General features: G+C 61.9%; 3 protein-coding genes across 3 annotated transcripts in view; 1 reads left to right on the plus strand and 2 right to left on the minus strand.

Moving 5' to 3' along the window:
* Window positions 1-19,989, plus strand: part of ASB1 (ankyrin repeat and SOCS box containing 1) — a 491,590-nt gene that overhangs the window by 298,316 nt on the left and 173,285 nt on the right. The gene's annotated exons all lie outside the window — the stretch shown is intronic.
* On the minus strand, window positions 3,144-8,979 carry NDUFA10 (NADH:ubiquinone oxidoreductase subunit A10). The gene is made up of 10 exons (XM_060193589.1): window positions 8,825-8,979; window positions 6,205-6,409; window positions 5,773-5,988; window positions 5,302-5,388; window positions 5,047-5,168; window positions 4,850-4,929; window positions 4,653-4,704; window positions 3,745-3,830; window positions 3,543-3,651; window positions 3,144-3,337 (listed from the first exon to the last, which is right to left on the minus strand). The coding sequence occupies exons 1-10, from the start codon at window positions 8,897-8,899 to the stop codon at window positions 3,269-3,271; spliced, it is 1,101 nt and encodes a 366-aa protein (XP_060049572.1). The 5' UTR covers window positions 8,900-8,979; the 3' UTR covers window positions 3,144-3,268.
* LOC103125693 (olfactory receptor 6B2) lies at window positions 12,558-14,212 on the minus strand. The gene has a single exon (XM_007536514.2). It carries the CDS (start codon window positions 14,195-14,197, stop codon window positions 13,259-13,261), a length of 939 nt encoding a protein of 312 aa, XP_007536576.1. The 5' UTR covers window positions 14,198-14,212; the 3' UTR covers window positions 12,558-13,258.

The raw sequence follows: 19,989 nt of genomic DNA on the forward strand, positions 1-19,989 counted from the left end.
GATGCTGGGAGCTGTGGCCCCTAGCAACACAGAATGCTGGGATATGAGGTCCCTAGAAACACAGGATGCTGGGATGTGAGGACCCTAGCAATACAAGATGCAAGTTGTGGTCCCTAGCAACACAGGATGCTGGGATGTGAGGCCCCTAACAACAGAGGATGCTGGGAGTTTTGGCCTATAGCAACACAGGATGCTGGGATGTGAGGCCCCCAACAACAGAGGATGCTGGGAGTTTTGGCCTATAGCAACACAGGATGCTGGGATGTGAGGCCCCTAGCAACACAGGATGCTGGGAGCTGTGGTCCCTATCATCACAGGATGCTGGGAAGTGTGGTGTCTGGCAACAGAGGATGCTGGGATGTGTGGAACCTAGCACCAGAGGATGCTGGGAAATGTGGCCCCTAACAACACAGGATGCCGGGAAATTTGGTTCCCTACCAACAGGATGCTGGGAAGTGTGGTTTCTACCAACACAGAATTCTGGGATGTGTGGCACCTAGCACCAGAGGATGCTGGGAAACGTGGCTCTATGAACAGGATGCTGGGAAGTGTGGTTCTTACCAACACAGGAGGCTGGGAAGTGTGGTTCCTACCAGCACAGGATTCTGGGATGTGTGGCCCCTGGCAATAGAGGAACCTGGGGTGTGTGGCCAGCTGGGAGTTGGGGTTTGGGGCTGCCACTACAACCTGCCTAGACCAGGCCCCTAGAGTGCTTGGGGATTCAGTGCTTGAATACCTCAACGTTAAAACAAGAATTTGACTAAGTGTGAATCCAGAGAAATGTGGGAAAAGGTTTAACATGTCGAGAGCTAGTCCGAGTCTTCATGAGAGAAAAACGGACAACCAGATGGCAACCCTCCACTGCCCTGGACCCCGGGCCCCACCCCTCGGCTCAGGATGGAGACCCCCGCCTGCCCCGCCTCCTGGGGGCCGTGATCACCACGTGGACCCAGCTCGCCTCACCAGTCTCGGTGTGGCTGTGCCAGGTGTGGCATACCCAGAGGCTGTGGTGCCCAGGTGGGAGCACGTCCAGCCATGGACACCCCATCCCTCCCTTACACAGGCGTCCATCCCTGAGTCCCCGGGCCGGCTCAGCCCTCCGGTATCTGGGGCTCAGGGCAGAGCTGGGAGTCGGGCGGTGGCGCAGCAGGTTAAGCGCAGGTGGTGCAAAGCACAAAGACCAGCGTAAGGATCCCGGTTTGAGCCCGGGCTCCCCACCTGCAGGGGAGTCGCTTCACAGGCGGTGAAGCAGGTCTGCAGGTGTCTGTCTTTCTCTCCCCCCCTGTCTTCCCCTCCTCTCTCCATTTCTCTGTCCTATCCAACAATGACATCAATAACAGCAACAATAAAATAACAAGGGCAACAAAAGGGAGTATTAAAACAAAAAACCAGAAAACTAAGATGACAAGGCCACGGTCACACCAGACACCCAGAGACGGGCTATGAAGGGGGCCTGGGCCAAATGCTCTGGGAGGGCTTCGCGGGAGGGCTCCTGCGGTCTGGGGTGGGAGCCGGAGGCGGCAGCTCCCTGGGTGACCAGGGCTGTCTGCCTGGGGGCTAGGGGTCACCCAGAGGAGCGCCTTGGACTAGGTGTGGCCAGACGGAGACAACTAGCCTGGCAAAGTTTCAGCTGTTTTTTTGTTTTTAACCAGAGCTCTGCTCAGCTCTGGCTTATGGTGGTGCGGGGGACTGAACCTGGGACTTTGGACCTTCAGCATGAGAGTCTGTTTGCATCACCATTATGCTATATCTACCCCTTGCCCGACACTTTGTGAGTTGTGTCATGTTTAAGGACTTAGTGCTTGAGGACAAGGAGAGAGAAAGCAAAAAGGGGACAGAGGGTGAGAGGAGAGAGAAAGGAGGGAGGGAGGGCGCAGAGGCTGAGCACTCTGGCTTTTCAGGTTCCTTCTTTGGTGAACTTCCAGGTTTTTTCAAGTGACAAATACTCTTGTTTTTAAGCCTCCAATTGCAACCTGGGTTTTATCTTTTTCATAACCGTCCAGGGAGCAGTGAGCAGACACCCAGCCTCCGGCTTCTCTGAGCTGCTGGGTCCCCCCACCCCAAGGCTCAGGGAGCCCCCAGCGCAGCCACCCCGAGGACCTTCCAGAAGGCGAGGTGCTGCGTGAGCAGACCCCGCAGGAGCCCAGACCAGCTCCACCGCCACAGCCGGCCCCAGACTGGGAGGCGAAGGGGATACACCCAGGGTTGGGTGCCGGCTCTAGGAACTGTGCCTTCTCCTTGCCACCTTACTTGACAGGACAGAGGAACAGAGGGCCACCTGCGGACCTGCTTCACCGCCCCGAAGCGTCCCCCCTACAGGCGGGGAGCAGAGGCCTGTACTCGCTCGCCTTTGGGCCCTGTAGCGTGACTGTCAGGGCTGCCTCACCTGTTACACCCCCCCACCCCCCCACCCGTTACACTGCGGCTTGGTGCCTGTTCAATGGATCTGCTGCTCCTGGCTGCCAGAATTTCCTTTAAATCCTTTGAATAAAATATCCTGTTACATATATGTTCTACTTATTGAACAGACACTCGTGGGAAGAGTGGGGGGAGACAGGGAGAGACAGACACCTGCAGCCCTGCTCCCCCATTCTGCCCCCAAGGTGGGGACGGGGCCTCAGGCCGAGGTCCTAGCGCAGCGTGCTGCACTCGCCCACCCGCCCAGGGTAGGACGCAGCTGTGCCGCGTGTTTTGGAGGCTGGGAGGGTGCCTGGAGGGGCGGCCGCAGCCTGGGAATGTGAGGGAACGGAGACCCAGAAGGGGGCCGGCCAAGGACCGTCCGGGCTCTGCAGCTGAGCCAACTGACTCCAGCGTCCTTCCTCGGGTGCGAGGACACCAGAGCGAGGGCTGCTGGGATTGAACCTGGGACCTGCAGCCTCAGAACCACTGCCCCCACCCCCATGAAGCCGTGCTTCCAAGGGCCGCGCACTGCCGGGAACAAGGAGACGGGCACCCGCTGGGGGTGGTCTGTGCCCGCAGCAGTCTCAGCCGCGTGAAGGTGGTCTGAGCGGGTGGGCCCTGGGGGCCAGGGTGCTGGCACACTTGCAGGCAGACGCAGGGCTGTGGACGGGCCCGGCAGCCCTTGGGGGTGGGCAGAGAGGCCCAGGGCCCGGCGGGCGAGCAGCAGAGGGCATGGACACGGCTCAGGGCGGACGTTTATTCGGGAAGGACAGGGCGCCGCCCGGGGGCTGAAGCGGCCCGAGGCCGGACGGAGTGGGGTCGGCCCCCCAGCCGGGCGGTGCGGTCCCGGGTCCCGGGGATGGCGGGCTCACTTCAGCCAGATCCACTTGTCGCCCACGTCCTCGTTGTAGCCGGGGCTGTACTTGCGCCCGGGCAGCTGGGGGCCAGAGCGTCACTCAGGGGCAGCCCGACAAGTGACCCGACCGGCGGGAGGAACCCTGGACCTGCAGCCTCAGGGGCCCCATGGCCGACCTGGGCTCAGACTCACAGGCCTGAGACGGGGGCCGCGGGCGAGAGCTCGCACGGGCGCGGGACACCGGGGACCGACATCAAGGCGTCTCAGCCTGGCCCTGAGATCTCACCTCCTGGAACTTCTGGAAGAGGCGCTGGGTCTGGTGCGCCCCGACGGTGATCTCCGGGAGGTAGACGGGCATGGTGGCGTAGCTGAGCACCTCGTGCTTATCCTGGACCCTGAAACACAACGCGGGTGGGCTTCTGGGCAGGGGCGGCGGGACGAGAGCCGCAGGCAGTCACGGAGTGTGTGTGCAGGGTCCCGCCACTCACAGCAGACGCAGCCAGTGCAGGGTGTTGTCGTCCTGCTGGAGCCACGGCCCCTTGTCCTGCTTGAGGTACTCGAGGTCTTCCACCACCTGGGGACAGACGGCCGGCCGCTCACTTCCCCTGCGCTCACCGTAGGCGTCGCCCGGGCCCTCAGTGGCAGGGGCGCTGCGTGAAGTGGCCTGTCTGTGTAGCTCGGAAAGGAAGAGCAGCAGGGCCGTGACAAACGGGCGAAGCCAACGGGCAACTGGACAGGCACAGAGGCGACAGGAGCCCGCATCTGCGAGCTGGGAGCCACCGCTGCCCCGTGGAGGGGACGGGGACGCTGCTGGCGGGAGCAGGTGGGATCAGGCCCCTCATCTCATCACTCCGTAAACCTGATTAAGTCACTAATAAGACTTATTTCTCGCCACCCCTTGGTGGCTGTCACAGGCTTGGTGCCTGCAGGACGGTGTAGCCCTGGTGGTCAATCCCCCTCCTCTTTTCTATGACAGACTGAAACACAGAGGGAGGAAGGCAGAGACAGAGAAAGACAGAGAGATAATCGTGGCCCCGGTGCTTTCCCACTTGTCCCCTTCAAGTGGGGACAGACTGGGTGCTCGAACCCGGGTCCTGACTCTGGCCTGTGGTCTGGGAGCGGAACCGTGGCCCACTGCAGGAAGTCACGGACCTGCTCCCTCACCGTGCTCACTGCTGCCTGTGCCTGGACCCCAGGACCCGTGCTCCCGTTATGCCCGGGGCACCCGGTGGGCGACAGGTGCCGAGGCAGGCGGGGAGTCAGGCGGGTGCCCGGGCAGGGCTGCTAGACACCCCGTGAGGCCCCCGCACTCACTTGCAGGGCCGCCAGCCTTCCCGCTAACAGATGCGCTTTCCACGACCTGTGGGGATGCTGGCGGAGGTGCCCTGGCCCTTACCCTGTCGGCCCGGGCCTCCCTCGAGCTGTACTGCAAGACGTGGCACTTCTCACTGCAAGAGGCGGGCGAGGGCGAGGAAAGGGAGCTGGCACTCACGGTCCGGGTGCAGGCCCGTGGTGGGTGGCCGCTGAGGGAGGGGGGCAGCAGGCCTCGCCCGCTTCCCGCTGAGGATGGCCCCGGGGCGCCCCCCACCCCACCTCATCTCCGGGAGAAAGGTGTCCTTGTAGGCGTCCTCGATGGCCTGCAGATAGGCGGGCGACACCTTCATCTCGTGCGGCTGGAGCAGAGGGGAGACGGCCCTGAGCCCTCGACCCCTACCCGACGTGGCCCCGGGGACGTGCGGGCAGCAGGAGGCGCCCCCCCCCCCCCCCCCCCCCGCCCGGAGAGACATTACGTTTCCTTTCTTCTGGATGCGGGCCTGCACCTCTGCGACCGGTGTGTCCACGTAGATGACCACGTGGGGGGGCAGGTACTGGGCGACAGTGACCCGCTTCACCTCGTTGTAGTGCTCCACGCCTGGGGGGGGTCAGACAGTCCCGCCCCGCCCGGGAGGCCGGGAGGGCCCCGCCCCCGCCCCCCCCTGCTCCCCGCCCACCCGCCCCGCTCCCCGCCCCTGCTCCCCGCCCGCCCTGCTCCCCGCCGGACTCACACTGCTTGCGGACGTAGCCCTGCCGCCTCATGGCCTCCAGGAACACGAAGTCGCTGAAGATGGAGCGCTCCAGCACCACCCCTTGTCCTGGGCCCGCGGGAGACGGTAGACGGGTCACCGCTCCTCCGAGCAGCCGCCCACGGGACGCTGGTCCTGCGCCCCGCCCCGCCCGTCGCACCCCCGCCCCCCCCCCCCCCCGCACCGGTGCTCAGCAGGTGCTGCAGGGCGTCCCCCCCCCCCCCCCCCCGCACCGGTGCTCAGCAGGAGCTGCAGGGCGTCCCCCCCCCCCCCCCCCCCGCACCGGTGCTCAGCAGGTGCTGCAGGGCGTCCCCCCCCCCCCCCGCACCGGTGCTCAGCAGGTGCTGCAGGGCGTCCCCCCCCCCGCACCGGTGCTCAGCAGGTGCTGCAGGGCGTCCCCCCCCCCCCGCACCGGTGCTCAGCAGGTGCTGCAGGGCGCCCCCCCCCCCGCACCGGTGCTCAGCAGGTGCTGCAGGGCGTCCGCGTACTGCAGGAGGCGGTTGGCGTAGAGCCAGGCCTGCAGCCGGTAGCTGTTGCCGTCGGGGCTCGCGGGGTCGTCGTAGAACTTCTCGAGGCTGCAGCTACCGCTGAGCTCCGCGTCTAGGGGCCGCCCGTCGCCCGTGGTGCTGCCGCTGTAGTGGATGCCCGCCTCGGGGAAGTGCCGCAGCCCTGTGGGGACGCGCGTGACCAGGCGGGCAGCAGGGCCGGGGCGGGGCGGGCAGCAGGACGGGGCGGGGTGGCAGCAGGGCGGGACGGCCGCCCACCGGCAGAGCCCCCGGCCCGCGCCCCGGCCTCCCCGACAGCCTCCCCCCCACAGGACCGGCGGGGCGGCTCGCGCGAGCTCTCCCTGCCCTGCCACGGCCATGGCGCCGCGGCCCCGCTCACCCAGCCTCTGCGCCAGCTCCCCGGCCAGCGCGCCCTTCCCCGAGCACAGGTTGCCGTCCACGGTGATGACTCTGCTGCGGGCCGTCATCCTCCGGCTGGCGCGGTCCCCCAGCATGAAGGCCAGCACGCCATAGCGCGACCCGCACCCCGCGCCGCAGTGAAGCCCTGCCCGCCCGCACGGGAGCTGCAGCCGCGGGCTCAGGACCTGCCGGGCGGAGACGGGGTCACGGGGGACAGGGACACGGGGACAGGGACACGGGGACAGGGACAAGGGGGACAGGGACAAGGGGAACAGGGGGGACAGGGACCCGGGGGACAGGGACACGGGGAAAGGGGACACGGGGGACAGGGACACGGAGACAGGGACACGGGGGACAGGGACAAGGGGAACAGGGGGGACAGGGACACAGGGACAGGGACACGGGGACAGGGACACGGGGACAGGGACACGGGGACAGGGACATGGGGACAGGGACACAGAGAACAGGGGAGACAGGGACACGGGGGACAGGGACACGGAGACAGGGACACAGGGACAGGGACACGGGGACAGGGACACAGAGAACAGGGGGGACAGGGACACAGGGAACAGGGACACGGGGACAGGGGACACGGGGGACAGGGGACACGGGGCCAGGGACACGGGGACAGGGACACGGGGGACAGGGACAAGGGGAACAGGGGGGACAGGGACAGGGACACAGAGAACAGGGGGGACAGGGACACGGGGAACAGGGACACAGGGACACGGACACGGGGAACAGGGACACGGGGACAGGGGACACGGGGGACATGGACACGGGGACAGGGACACGGGGAAAGGGGACACGGGGGACAAGGGACACGGGGATAGGGACACGGGGGACAGGGACACGGAGACAGGGACACGGGGGACAGGGACACGGGGGACAGGGACACGGAGACAGGGACATGGGGGACAGGGACACGGGGAAAGGGGACACGGGGGACAGGGACAAGGGGAACAGGGGGGACAGGGACACGGGGACAGGGACACAGAGAACAGGGGGGACAGGGACACGGGGACAGGGGACACAGGGGACAGGGACACGGGGACAGGGACACAGAGAACAGGGGGGACAGGGACGCGGGGACAGGGGACACGGGGGACAGGGGACACGGACACGGGGAACAGGGGGGACAGAGACACGGGGGACAGGGACACAGGACACGGGGGACAGAGGACACGGGTGACAGGGTGACACGGGTGACATGGGGGACATGGTGACAGGGGGACACGGTGACAGGGACACGGGCAGGGTGACACAGGGTGACGGTCACAGGGGACACAGGGTGACAGGTGACACGGGCGACCCCTCTCTGCCGCACTCCCAGCCCCACTGGAGCGCCCACAGGACCCGCCTGCAGCGCCCTCTCCGTGTCTCTCCCCGTGTCTCCCTGTCTCTGTCTCCCTGTCTCTCCTCTCTGTCTCTCCCCGTCTCTCCATCTCTGCCTCCGTCTCTCCCTGTCTCTGTCTCTCCGTCTCCCCGTCTCTCTCCGTCTCTCCGTCTCTCCCCGTGTCTCTCCGTCTCTCCCCGTGTCTCTCCGTCTCTCCCCGTGTCTCTCCGTCTCTCCCCGTGTCTCTCCCCGTCTCCCCGTGTCTCTCCGTCTCCCTGTCTCTCCCCGTGTCTCTCCGTCTCTCCGTCTCCCTGTGTCTCTCCGTCTCCCCGTGTCTCTCCGTCTCCCCGTCTCCCCGTGTCTCTCCATCTCTCCGTATCTCCGTCTCCCCGTGTCTCTCCGTGTCTCTCCGTCTCCCCGTGTCTCTCTGTCTCTCCCCGTCTCTCCATCTCTGTCTCCGTCTCTCCCTGTCTCTGTCTCTCCGTCTCCCCGTCTCTCCCCATGTCTCTCCCCGTGTCTCTCCGTCTCTCCGTGTCTCTCCCCATGTCTCTCCGTCTCTCCCCGTGTCTCTCCGTCTCCCCGTGTCTCCCCGAGTCTCTCCGTCTCTCCCCGTGTCTCTCTGTCTCTCCCCGTGTCTCTCCGTCTCCCTGTCTCTCCCCGTGTCTCTCCGTCTCTCCGTCTCTCCCCGTCTCCCCGTGTCTCTCCGTCTCCCCGTGTCTCTCCGTCTCCCCGTGTCTCTCCCCATGTCTCTCCGTCTCTCCCCGTGTCTCTCCGTGTCTCTCCGTCTCCCCGTGTCTCTCCGTCTCCCCGTGTCTCTCCGTCTCCCCGTGTCTCTCCGTGTCTCTCTGTCTCCCCGTGTCTCTCCGTGTCTCTCCGTCTCCCCGTGTCTCTCTGTCTCCCCGTGTCTCTCCGTGTCTCCCCGTGTCTCTCCGTCTCTCCGTGTCTCTCCGTCTCTCTCCGTCTCCCCGTGGCCGGGCGCAGCTCTAGTGGCGGCACCGGCGCCGGCGACGATCCTGCGGGAAACGCTGCGCGACGGAGCCGCGCCGGACAGACGGCGGGGTAGACAGACGGACGAATGGAGACGAGTGGAGGGACGGGAGATGGCCGCACCGGTTGGGTGGACAGAGGGATGGACAGACAGACGTACGGCCGGACAGACGGGTGGCCGGAGACGAGCGGAGGGACGGGCAGACGGACACGCGGGACTAAGCACCAGCACCCCGCCCGCCCCCGAGCAGCGCGTCCCGGACCCTCCGCCGCTCACCCCGCGCGCGGGCCCCGCCTCCAGGCCCCGCAGGGTCGCGAGCGCCCGCGCCGGTCGCAGCAGCCTCTCGGCCATGGCGGCGGCTCAAGGACCCGGCGGTCGCGGCCGGGGCTTCTCCTCCGGCCGGCGCGGGCTGGTGACGTCAGCGAGCGGGTCCTCCCCTCCGCGGACGCGTCTCGGTGACGTCATCGGCGCCCTCGCGCAGGCGCGCTGAGCCGGGCCTGGGGCTGCCCGAAATAATGCCCGACCCGCCAGAGGACGAGTGCTCCCGGGGTCAGAGGGACGCCGCTTCCCCTGTCCGTTTTCGTGGAGTCCTCCCCCTCCAGGTTGTTATGGGGGCGCTGCATCTGCACACCGCCCCGCCCGCTGCAGGTGCACAGCTGATGGCCTCGCAGGTGGATGCCCAGCTCCTGGTCTCCTGCAGGTGCACAGCTGATGGCCTCGCAGGTGGATGCCCAGCTCCTGTCTTCCTGCAGGTGCACAGCTGATGGCCTCGCAGGTGGATGCCCAGCTCCTGGTCTTCCTGCAGGTGCACAGCTGATGGCCTCGCAGGTGGATGCCCAGCTCCTGTCTTCCTGCAGGTGCACAGCTGATGGCCTCGCAGGTGGATGCCCAGCTCCTGGTCTCCTGCAGGTGCACAGCTGATGGCCTCGCAGGTAGATGCCCAGCTCCTGGTCACCTGCAGGTTCACAGCTGATGGCCTCGCAGGTGGATGCCCAGCTCCTGGTCTCCTGCAGGTGCACAGCTGATGGCCTCACAGGTAGATGCCCAGCTCCTGGTCTCCTGCAGGTGCACAGCTGATGGCCTCGCAGGTGGATGCCCAGCTCCTGTCTTCCTGCAGGTGCACAGCTGATGGCCTCGCAGGTGGATGCCCAGCTCCTGGTCACCTGCAGGTGCACAGCTGATGGCCTCGCAGGTGGATGCCCAGCTCCTGGTCTCCTGCAGGTGCACAGCTGATGGCCTCGCAGGTGGATGCCCAGCTCCTGTCTTCCTGCAGGTGCACAGCTGATGGCCTCGCAGGTGGATGCCCAGCTCCTGGTCTTCCTGCAGGTGCACAGCTGATGGCCTCGCAGGTGGATGCCCAGCTCCTGTCTTCCTGCAGGTGCACAGCTGGTGGCCTCGCAGGTGGATGCCCAGCTCCTGTCTTCCTGCAGGTGCACAGCTGGTGGCCTCGCAGGTGGATGCCCAGCTCCTGGTCTCCTGCAGGTGCACAGCTGATGGCCTCGCAGGTGGATGCCCAGCTCCTGTCTTCCTGCAGGTGCACAGCTGATGGCCTCGCAGGTGGATGCCCAGCTCCTGGTCACCTGCAGGTGCACAGCTGATGGCCTCGCAGGTGGATGCCCAGCTCCTGGTCTCCTGCAGGTGCACAGCTGATGGCCTCGCAGGTGGATGCCCAGCTCCTGTCTTCCTGCAGGTGCACAGCTGATGGCCTCGCAGGTGGATGCCCAGCTCCTGGTCTTCCTGCAGGTGCACAGCTGATGGCCTCGCAGGTGGATGCCCAGCTCCTGTCTTCCTGCAGGTGCACAGCTGGTGGCCTCGCAGGTGGATGCCCAGCTCCTGGTCTCCTGCAGGTGCACAGCTGATGGCCTCGCAGGTAGATGCCCAGCTCCTGGTCTCCTGCAGGTGCACAGCTGATGGCCTCGCAGGTGGATGCCCAGCTCCTGTCTTCCTGCAGGTGCACAGCTGATGGCCTCGCAGGTGGATGCCCAGCTCCTGTCTTCCTGCAGGTGCACAGCTGATGGCCTCGCAGGTGGATGCCCAGCTCCTGTCTTCCTGCAGGTGCACAGCTGATGGCCTCGCAGGTGGATGCCCAGCTCCTGGTCTCCTGCAGGTGCCCAGCTGATGGCCTCACAGGTGGATGCCCAGCTCCTGGTCACCTGCAGGTGCACAGCTGATGGCCTCACAGGTGGATGCCCAGCTCCTGTCTTCCTGCAGGTGCACAGCTGATGGCCTCGCAGGTGGATGCCCAGCTCCTGGTCTCCTGCAGGTGCACAGCTGATGGCCTCGCAGGTGGATGCCCAGCTCCTGTCTTCCTGCAGGTGCACAGCTGATGGCCTCGCAGGTGGATGCCCAGCTCCTGTCTTCCTGCAGGTGCACAGCTGATGGCCTCGCAGGTGGATGCCCAGCTCCTGTCTTCCTGCAGGTGCACAGCTGATGGCCTCGCAGGTGGATGCCCAGCTCCTGGTCTTCCTGCAGGTGCACAGCTGATGGCCTCGCAGGTGGATGCCCAGCTCCTGTCTTCCTGCAGGTGCACAGCTGATGGCCTCGCAGGTGGATGCCCAGCTCCTGGTCTCCTGCAGGTGCACAGCTGATGGCCTCGCAGGTAGATGCCCAGCTCCTGGTCACCTGCAGGTTCACAGCTGATGGCCTCGCAGGTGGATGCCCAGCTCCTGGTCTCCTGCAGGTGCACAGCTGATGGCCTCACAGGTAGATGCCCAGCTCCTGGTCTCCTGCAGGTGCACAGCTGATGGCCTCGCAGGTGGATGCCCAGCTCCTGTCTTCCTGCAGGTGCACAGCTGATGGCCTCGCAGGTGGATGCCCAGCTCCTATCTTCCTGCAGGTGCACAGCTGGTGGCCTCGCAGGTGGATGCCCAGCTTCTGGTCTCCTGCAGGTGCACAGCTGATGGCCTCACAGGTGGATGCCCAGCTCCTGTCTTCCTGCAGGTGCACAGCTGATGGCCTCGCAGGTGGATGCCCAGCTCCTGGTCTCCTGCAGGTGCACAGCTGATGGCCTCGCAGGTGGATGCCCAGCTCCTGGTCTCCTGCAGGTGCACAGCTGATGGCCTCGTAGGTGGATGCCCAGCTCCTGTCTTCCTGCAGGTGCACAGCTGATGGCCTCGCAGGTGGATGCCCAGCTCCTGGTCTCCTGCAGGTGCACAGCTGATGACCTCGCAGGTGGATGCCCAGCTCCTGGTCTTCTGCAGGTGCACAGCTGATGGCCTCGCAGGTAGATGCCCAGCTCCTGGTCACCTGCAGGTGCACAGCTGATGGCCTCGCAGGTGGATGCCCAGCTCCTGGTCTCCTGCAGGTGCACAGCTGATGGCCTCACAGGTAGATGCCCAGCTCCTGGTCTCCTGCAGGTGCACAGCTGATGGCCTCACAGGTGGATGCCCAGCTCCTGTCTTCCTGCAGGTGCACTGCTGATGGCCTCGCCGGTGGATGCCCAGCTCCTGTCTTCCTGCAGGTGCACAGCTGATGGCCTCGCAGGTGGATGCCCAGCTCCTGTCTTCCTGCAGGTGCACAGCTGATGGCCTCGCAGGTGGATGCCCAGCTCCTGGTCTCCTGCAGGTGCACAGCTGATGGCCTCGCAGGTGGATGCCCAGCTCCTGTCTTCCTGCAGGTGCACAGCTGATGGCCTCGCAGGTGGATGCCCAGCTCCTGTCTTCCTGCAGGTGCACAGCTGATGGCCTCGCAGGTGGATGCCCAGCTCCTGGTCTTCCTGCAGGTGCACAGCTGATGGCCTCGCAGGTGGATGCCCAGCTCCTGTCTTCCTGCAGGTGCACAGCTGATGGCCTCGCAGGTGGATGCCCAGCTCCTGGTCTCCTGCATGTGCACAGCTGATGGCCTCGCAGGTAGATGCCCAGCTCCTGGTCACCTGCAGGTTCACAGCTGATGGCCTCGCAGGTGGATGCCCAGCTCCTGGTCTCCTGCAGGTGCACAGCTGATGGCCTCGCAGGTAGATGCTCAGCTCCTGGTCTCCTGCAGGTGCACAGCTGATGGCAGCCTCGCAGGTAGATGCTCAGCTGATGGCGGCCTTGCAGGTGCCAGGCCATCCCAGCGCAGGAAGGGGGACATGAGGGCCCGCATCGCCTGCTGTGATGGACATCAGGAGTTTCCTCGGCCCATTTGATGGTTGGAGCGAAAGGAGTGATGTCGCTGGATGATGTGTGTGGAGGAAATACCCCAAACATGAAAGAACCTTTGCGCTACCCCACCAGAGGTGCGGTGGCGTGCTGCGGCCCCTGGACGGACACTGAGGACACTTAGTCAAACAATAAATGAATACAACTTAAGGGGGAAAATCCTACCAAACTTTTTTATTCGTGGTTTTATTTGTTAACGTAAGTTACAAGGTTGTCAGATGACAGGTCTATTTCCACACCACACCAGCCACCGCAGCCCTGCATCCTCACCCTCCCACCTCCCAAAGAACCAGCAGAGTCCTGACAAATCCTAGACAGTTTGCTGGCTTCCGTCAATCACTTTCTGAGAACTGGAAAACTTAAGAAGCAGAGTTACACATCAACGACTGGCAGGCATTGGGGGCAGGATAGATTCTTGGGGTGGCGGGGCTTCATTTCTTGGCCCAGACACTGGCCACGGAGCCGCCTCCTTTTATGAGAACACGGCCAGGCGAGTCTCCTGGTGCTGCAGCTTTGTTCCTCTCCTTGGCTGGTTTCAGGGCGTCAGTGTCAGTGCCGATGTGATTTTATTCTATGGGGAGGGCAAGCTGAAGCCCAGGGCTCTTTTCAAGGCACCTATGAATTCCTTGTTCCGCAGGCAGTAGATGAGGGGGTTGGTGATGGGGGTGAGGACCGTGTACACCGCCGAGATGAGCTTGTTGGAGCTGCGTGTGTCAATGGCCTGAGGCCGCACGTACATGAAGATCATGGCCGTGTAGAAGATGGTGACCACCGTGAGGTGGGAGGCACAGGTGGAGAAGGCTTTGCGGCGGCCGCTGGCCGAGGGGATGCGCAGCACGGCCAGGGCGATGTGGCCGTACGACAGGATGGTGGCGATGAGAGGGGACACCAGGATGAGGAAGGCCAGCACGAAGTCCACCAGCTCGGCCGTGGAGAAGTCCGTGCAGGCCAGCTTGAGGATGGGGGAGATGTCACAGAAGAAGTGGTTCAGCACGTTGGAGCCGCAGAACGTGGCGCTGGAGATGAAGTAGACTTTGATCACGGAGATGGAGAAGCCGCTGAAGAAAGAGAAGGCCACCAGCTGCACGCACAGCCCCGTGGTCATGATGCTTTGGTAGCGCAGGGGGTGGCAGATGGCCACGTAGCGGTCGTAGGCCATGGAGGCCAGCAGCACACACTCTGTGCACACGAGCGAGCTGAAGAAGTAGAGCTGGGTCATGCAGCCCGCGAAGGAGATGCGTCTGCGCTGAAGCAGGAAGCCGTCCAGCATCTTGGGGATGATGTCACTCACGTACCAGATCTCCAGGAAAGACATGGCGCCCAGGAAGTAGTACATGGGCCTGTGCAGGGCGGGGCTGGCCCACACGGTGAGGATGACGGCCAAGTTCTCCCACAGGATGAAGAGGTAGGTGAGCAGGAAGAGCAGGAAGAGGGCGGACTGCAGGCGGGGGCCCGTGGGGAAGCCCAGCAGGATGAAGGCGCTCACCTCGGTCACGTTCTCTCCCCTCATGCTGCTGCGGGGACCCGGCTCTGCAAGACACAAGCCGGGGAGGGCTGGGGGGTCTGGACCGCTGCGGAGTCGGTCCACCCCATGGGAGAGCCTCACCTCCTGCCTCAGCCATCCTGGTGCAGGTTTGCTTTGCTTACCTGCCCTCTGAATGGTTACATTCAAACAGGTCTTGGGAGGGATCTAGGCCCCCTCCCTACTCCCACTGTCAGTAAGATTCAATGTTCTTGCTCAAATAGGTCATTCCAGGGCCAGCCTGACCCTCAGGCCCTGGAACTGCTCCAAGAAGGTATACCAAGAGCTTACAGTTATTGTTTGTCTGGAAGTTGATAACTTTGGAAAAAAGTAGGCCCTTTTGAAAAAGGAACTAAATGTGGTGTGTGTGTGTGTGTGTGTGTGTGTGTGTGTGTGTAGAGAAACACATGCATATACTTCTCAGAATGTTTGGTGGTGTTGGGGTGTGGAGACAGCCACTCTTCCCAGGACTGTCAATCAGGATTCCAGCAGCTGCTTTGAAACCAGACCTTCCAGCTAAATCAGTGGACATTATAATGCCCGATACAATGACTGGCTGCTTGTATAACTGCTGCTTCCTATTCCTATATGCTGTATTTTTATATCGCCCCCTTGTAATGCCTAAAATACATTTATATTAATGAATCATTCTTTGAACCTGAAAATAGGGTAACTGGCGAATATAGACAGCATAATGGTTCTGCAAAGAGACTTTCATGCCTGAGGCTCCAAAGTCCCAGGTTCAGTCTCCAGCACCACCATCAGCCAGAGCTGAGCAGTGCTCTGGTAAAGAAAAAGAAGGGGGGGGGGGAGGGAGAGAGAGAGGATAGGATTACTGTATCTCTTTTCCTCCCCCGTGTGGAGCATACCTGGTGTCACTGCGGACTATGCTTTGCGTGGTTTACACTTGACAAGGGCTCCTGAAAGGACATCTGCGCCTGTGGAGGAGGCTGTGCAGGTCTGCTTCCTTGCTGATGACTGGGCAGGGCAGGTATGGTCATGTGAAGAACGGTTGGCACCTAGAATTTCACTTATTCTCGCCTCTGCTGGCCTGGACTGCGAGCGACCCTCTGCATAGAGCCGAGGTCACAGGAGAGGATGCAGAATTCGTCCCGGACAGATCAGGCTGCAGTGAGGGTGCACAAGATAGAACTCTCAAGCCAGGTGCCTGCAGTCCTGCTCGCACAGCCCCGACCTTTAGGAAGAAGGTGACTGGAGTAGAATGGAGGCAGTCCCCAGAGGAGTGAGAAGGGTTGTGGCAGGAAGTAGAGGATGCTCTGTTCGGAGCCTTCGGAAGACCCAGAGAATCCTACAGGTGGCATTCCATTAGATGAAGGCCGTGCACATGACTCTATAAACATATTCGGGCCAGGCGGGTCTATGTGCAGGGGATGTTTAGAGAGCGACAGTGAGTAGGTTCTAAAAGTGGAGCTAATGAAGGCACCTTCCCTGGGCTGGCAGGGAAAGGGCCTGACATACCTCCTGGAGAGGATGTGTGGGCGGCCGGCTGCAGAGAAGCCCTGCAGGGCTTTCCAGCACAGATCGCGGGAGAGAGGGAGCCATGTGACGGGCAGCCCTCTTAAGACCTGCTCGCCACTCGTGGGATATCACAAGGCAAAAACTTAGTAAAAAAGAGCAGACATAAATTTGCCGACATTATTGCCACCTTAAAAATGTGTGGGTAGGGAGTTGAGTGATAGCACAGCGGGTTAAGTGCACGTGGCACAAAGCGCAAGGACCGGCATAAGGATCCCGGTTCGAGCCCCCGGCTCCCCACCTGCAGGGGAGTCGCTTCACAGGTGGTGAAGCAGGTCTGCAGGTGTCTATCTTTCTCTCCTCCTCTCTGTCTTCCCCTCCTCTCTCCATTTCTCTCTGTCCTATCCAACAACAACGACATCAATAACAACAATAATAACTACAACAACAATGAAAAACAAAGGCAACAAAAAGGAAATAAATAAATATTTTTTTAAAATGTATGGATGCAAAATATACCCTCCTAAAATTCACAGCATAATTTGAAGTAAAGGAAAACAAGAAACATTACCCATGATTCAACAAATTAAAAAAATGTGTTTCCATACACAGAGCAGAGCACCCTGCCATGTACCAGGTGGTCTGGGTTCTAGAGACACTGGCCGTCTCGTCTCTGTCAGCCCTCCGCCTAGATTAAGTGCACTGTGTGCAGGAGAACTGCATTTCTTTTCTTTTCTTTTCTTTTTTAATTTCTTTATTGGGGAATTAATGTTTTACATTTGACAGTAAATACAATAGTTTGCACATGCATAACATTTCCCAGTTTTCCATATAACAATACAACCTCCACTAGGTCCTCTGTCATCCTTCTTGGACCTGTATTCTCCCCACCCAACTCACCCCAGAGCCTTTTACTTTGGTGCAATACGCCAATTCCAGTTCAGGTTCTACTTGTGTTTTCTCTTCTGATCTTGTTTTTCAGCTTCTGCCTGAGAGTGAGATCACCCCATATTCTGCCTTCTGTTTTCTTTTCTTTTTAAATTAATTTATTTTTCATTTTTGTTTATTTATCAGAGCCCTGCTCAGCTCTGGCTTATGGTGGTGCGGGGGATTGAACCTGGGACTTTGGAGCCTCAGGCATGAGAGTCTCTTTACATACCCATCATGCTATCTGCCCCCTACCCCATTTCTTTTCTTTATAAGATGTATTTTATTTTGGACACAGACAGAAATAAATTAGTAGGACGGAGGAGGTAGTCAGGGAGAGAGACAGAGAGACACCTGCAACCCTGCTTCACAGCTCATTGTGAGGTTAGAGAAAAGCCCCGAATATTGAGAACAGCCGTTAACCCGAAACCAACTGTTCCTTGTTCTGCATAAATATTTCCACCTGTACCCACCCTGTCATAACTATAAAAGGTGGGACGAGAAATGATCGAGGTCACAAACTCTCCTCTTGCATGGAAGGGTGTCGGCGACCCAAGCTTAAGCTTGCTAATAAAGGCTCTTGCTATTGCATGCGATTCTGGTCTTCTTTGCATGAGATCGGGACTCGAACCTCTGGGCATAACACTCATGAAGCTTTCCCTTGCAGGTGGGGACCAGGGGCTTGAACCCGGGTCCTTGAGCACTGTCATGTGTGCACTCAGCCAGGTGTGCCACTGCCCGCCCCGTAACTGCTTTCATGCTGATGCCCACAGGGTGCTTACTTCCACTTACGGGAGCTTTAACTGTGTAGCTGACTCCTTGGCACGGATATCTTGCCCCAAAGAGGAGCAAGACTTTGCCTGAGCAAACTGGGCAGATCAGAACAGACTCTGGGGAGCCAGCTTCCCCCCTGCAGACACGCACATGGAGAGACCAGAGCCTCTTCTGCCATGGAAACTACAGCTACAGCGTGTCTCAGCCACACCTGCACAAAATGCCGTCGGGAGCTGCTCCCTGCCGTGTCTGGTGTGTGACAGGTGTGTGGGGAGGTCCGTGAGACCTTGTGACATTACGGTCGGTGGGTGGGGGGTTCCTGAGATGGTGGTAGAGGGGGGCACCTGCCCCGCACACACGCAGTCACGGGGGCTGCCACACAGTGACACACACAGTCATCCGCGCACAGACTAAGCCAGACTGGTGTCTGGAGATGAACTTCCATGGCCAAGATGAGTCACGGTACACACACACCCAGGTCACAGCTGACTGCAGGGAAGGGGAGCTGACAGTTAAGGGGAGCTGGTCAGGTGGCCTGGGGCTGGGAGCAGGGACAGAGGGAGCCCCCCTTCTGGGGAAGGGCTGAGGCTGAGGGGGAGGCAGGGGGCCCGGCTTCAGGGAGGAGGGGTGGAGCTGGTGCCGAGAGGGGGACAGAGCCCTTCCCATCCGCAGCTGAGGGAGGTCCCCAGAAGCTCAGCAGCCTGGGGGGGGTGAGGGGGCAGAGAGCACCCGGGGCCCCCGGGGAAGCAGGGGGCAGGTGGCTGGACCTGGCAGCTGACACGCAGACAGGGGCACCTGAAAGGACCCAGCTCCCAGCGCCCTCGGGTGGCCCTGGAGGCACCGAGAGCCACACATAGCCCGGGACAGGGCCTGTGGGCAGCGTCCCTGCTGGACTAGCCCGTTGGCCATGGCTGAGCAGGTGCAGGGCTGGGGTGGGGACAGAGAGGGGTCTTCCCTGCAGGGAGCCTGGAACCCCATCTTTCTGGATAGCTGTGGGTTCCGGGCAGAGCTCAGTGGGGCTACTTGTGGCTCAGGCTGCGCCCAGAACCCCTGACCCTGTCTGGAGCAGGGACTGGAGGCAGGATGCCCACCCAGCTGGTTTAAGACGCCCCAGAGAACAGGTTCCCAGATGGACAGACACTGTGGGGGGAGCCCCATGCAGAGCCCACTCTTACCCCATTGAGAGCCCTTCTCAGACAATGACGACCCGTCTGGGGCCCGGGGCCCTCTTGGGTTCAAGTCCTGGTTTGAATCTTTAACAAACTCACCTGAACATCTTGGAGATTTCTGGTTCTGACCTCCAGTTCACATGTGAGCTGTGAACAGCACCCACGCAGGGCTACGGGGACATTGCCGAGCACTTGCTAATGGCTGGCTCTGCACAGCCCGCGCCCCCGCAGTGAGTGGGGGGCCTGGCTGCAGGGTCACACTCACTCCTAGAACTTGGAAGAAGGGCCCGGGGCTGGGCGTGCAGGGGTTTGGGCCTCCTACCTGGGTCTGGAGCCCGGGTCCTCCTGCTGGCCCCTATCCCCAGGCCTCAGCCCCACAGCCCGGAGGAGTGTGAGCACAGTGGTGGGCCATCCACAGAGCTGCAGGAGGAGGTGGTTTTCTCTGCTGGGTCTGGGGGACTCCAGGGCCCAATTACCCCACAGGCTGGCTCTGCAGCCCACGTGCCAATTAGCCGGGTCCTGGGGCCAAGGGGCCCTGCAAAGCCTCTGTCAGCTCACTAGCTCACTCCCTCCCTCTCTGCAGCTCACGGCACAGGGTCCACACTCACCTGGGGGCTGACCCGGCCCTGCTGCCCCCTCACCTGGGGGCTGACCCGGCCCTGCTCCCCCCTCACCTGGGGGCTGACCCGGCCCTGCTCCCCCCTCACCTGGGGGCTGACCCGGCCCTGCTCCCCCCCCCACCTGGGGGCTGACCCGGCCCTGCTCCCCCCTCACCTGGGGGCTGACCCGGCCCTGCTCCTGCCCGGGGGCTATTCCTGACCAGGTCTCGCCTGGGGGTGAAGAATGATTGAGTGGGGGCCAAGCAGTGGTGCACCCAGTTAAAGGCACATAGTACTAAGCGCAAGGATCCGCATAAGTATCGGGTTCAAGGCCCAGCTCCCCACCAACAAGCAGTGAAGCAGGTCGGCAGGTGCCTCTCTCCCTCTCAATATTCCCTCTTCTCTCGATTTATCTCTGTCCTGTCCAACAGAATGAAAAATGTCCACCAGGAGCAGTGGGTTTGTAGTGCCCACACAGAGCCCCAGCAACAACCCTGGAGGCAAAAGTAGAAGAAGAACCAGTGGACTCTGGTGAACCCACGAACAGGGGACCCATGGTGGATGGATGAGCGAGTGGAAGAGTGTGAGTGTGAGCGAGTGAAGAGGGAAGGAATTGGTGGATGGGGGCTGGGTGAAGCGTGAGGACACAAATAAAGAAATACAGTGACAAGACAAGAGAGTGAATAGATGCCAAGTGACTCAGTAGCTGGGGGTGGGGGATAAACGAGTTTGTGGGGGCTGGGAGGCAGCAGAATGGTTCTGCAGAGACTCTCCTGCCTGAGGCTCTGAGGCCCCAGGTTCCAGCCCCAGCTCCACCATCAGCCAGAGCTCAGCA

The sequence above is a fragment of the Erinaceus europaeus genome, chromosome 7 (genome assembly GCF_950295315.1).
Source record: "Erinaceus europaeus chromosome 7, mEriEur2.1, whole genome shotgun sequence".
In the NCBI taxonomy this organism is placed as follows: Eukaryota; Metazoa; Chordata; class Mammalia; order Eulipotyphla; family Erinaceidae; genus Erinaceus; species Erinaceus europaeus.

Bases quoted from the DNA above. Each gene is read 5' to 3' on its own strand.
- NDUFA10 (XM_060193589.1), bottom strand. From the start codon at position 8,899: ATGGCCGAGAGGCTGCTGCGACCGGCGCGGGCGCTCGCGACCCTGCGG. The intron at 4,705-4,849 runs GTGGGGTGGGGG...CGCCTCTTGCAG, and splicing joins ACCTTTCTCCCGGAGATGAG to TGAGAAGTGCCACGTCTTGC. The intron at 3,652-3,744 runs GTGAGTGGCGGG...GTTGTGTTTCAG, and splicing joins CTGCACTGGCTGCGTCTGCT to GGTCCAGGATAAGCACGAGG.
- LOC103125693 (XM_007536514.2), bottom strand. From the start codon at position 14,197: ATGAGGGGAGAGAACGTGACCGAGGTGAGCGCCTTCATCCTGCTGGGC.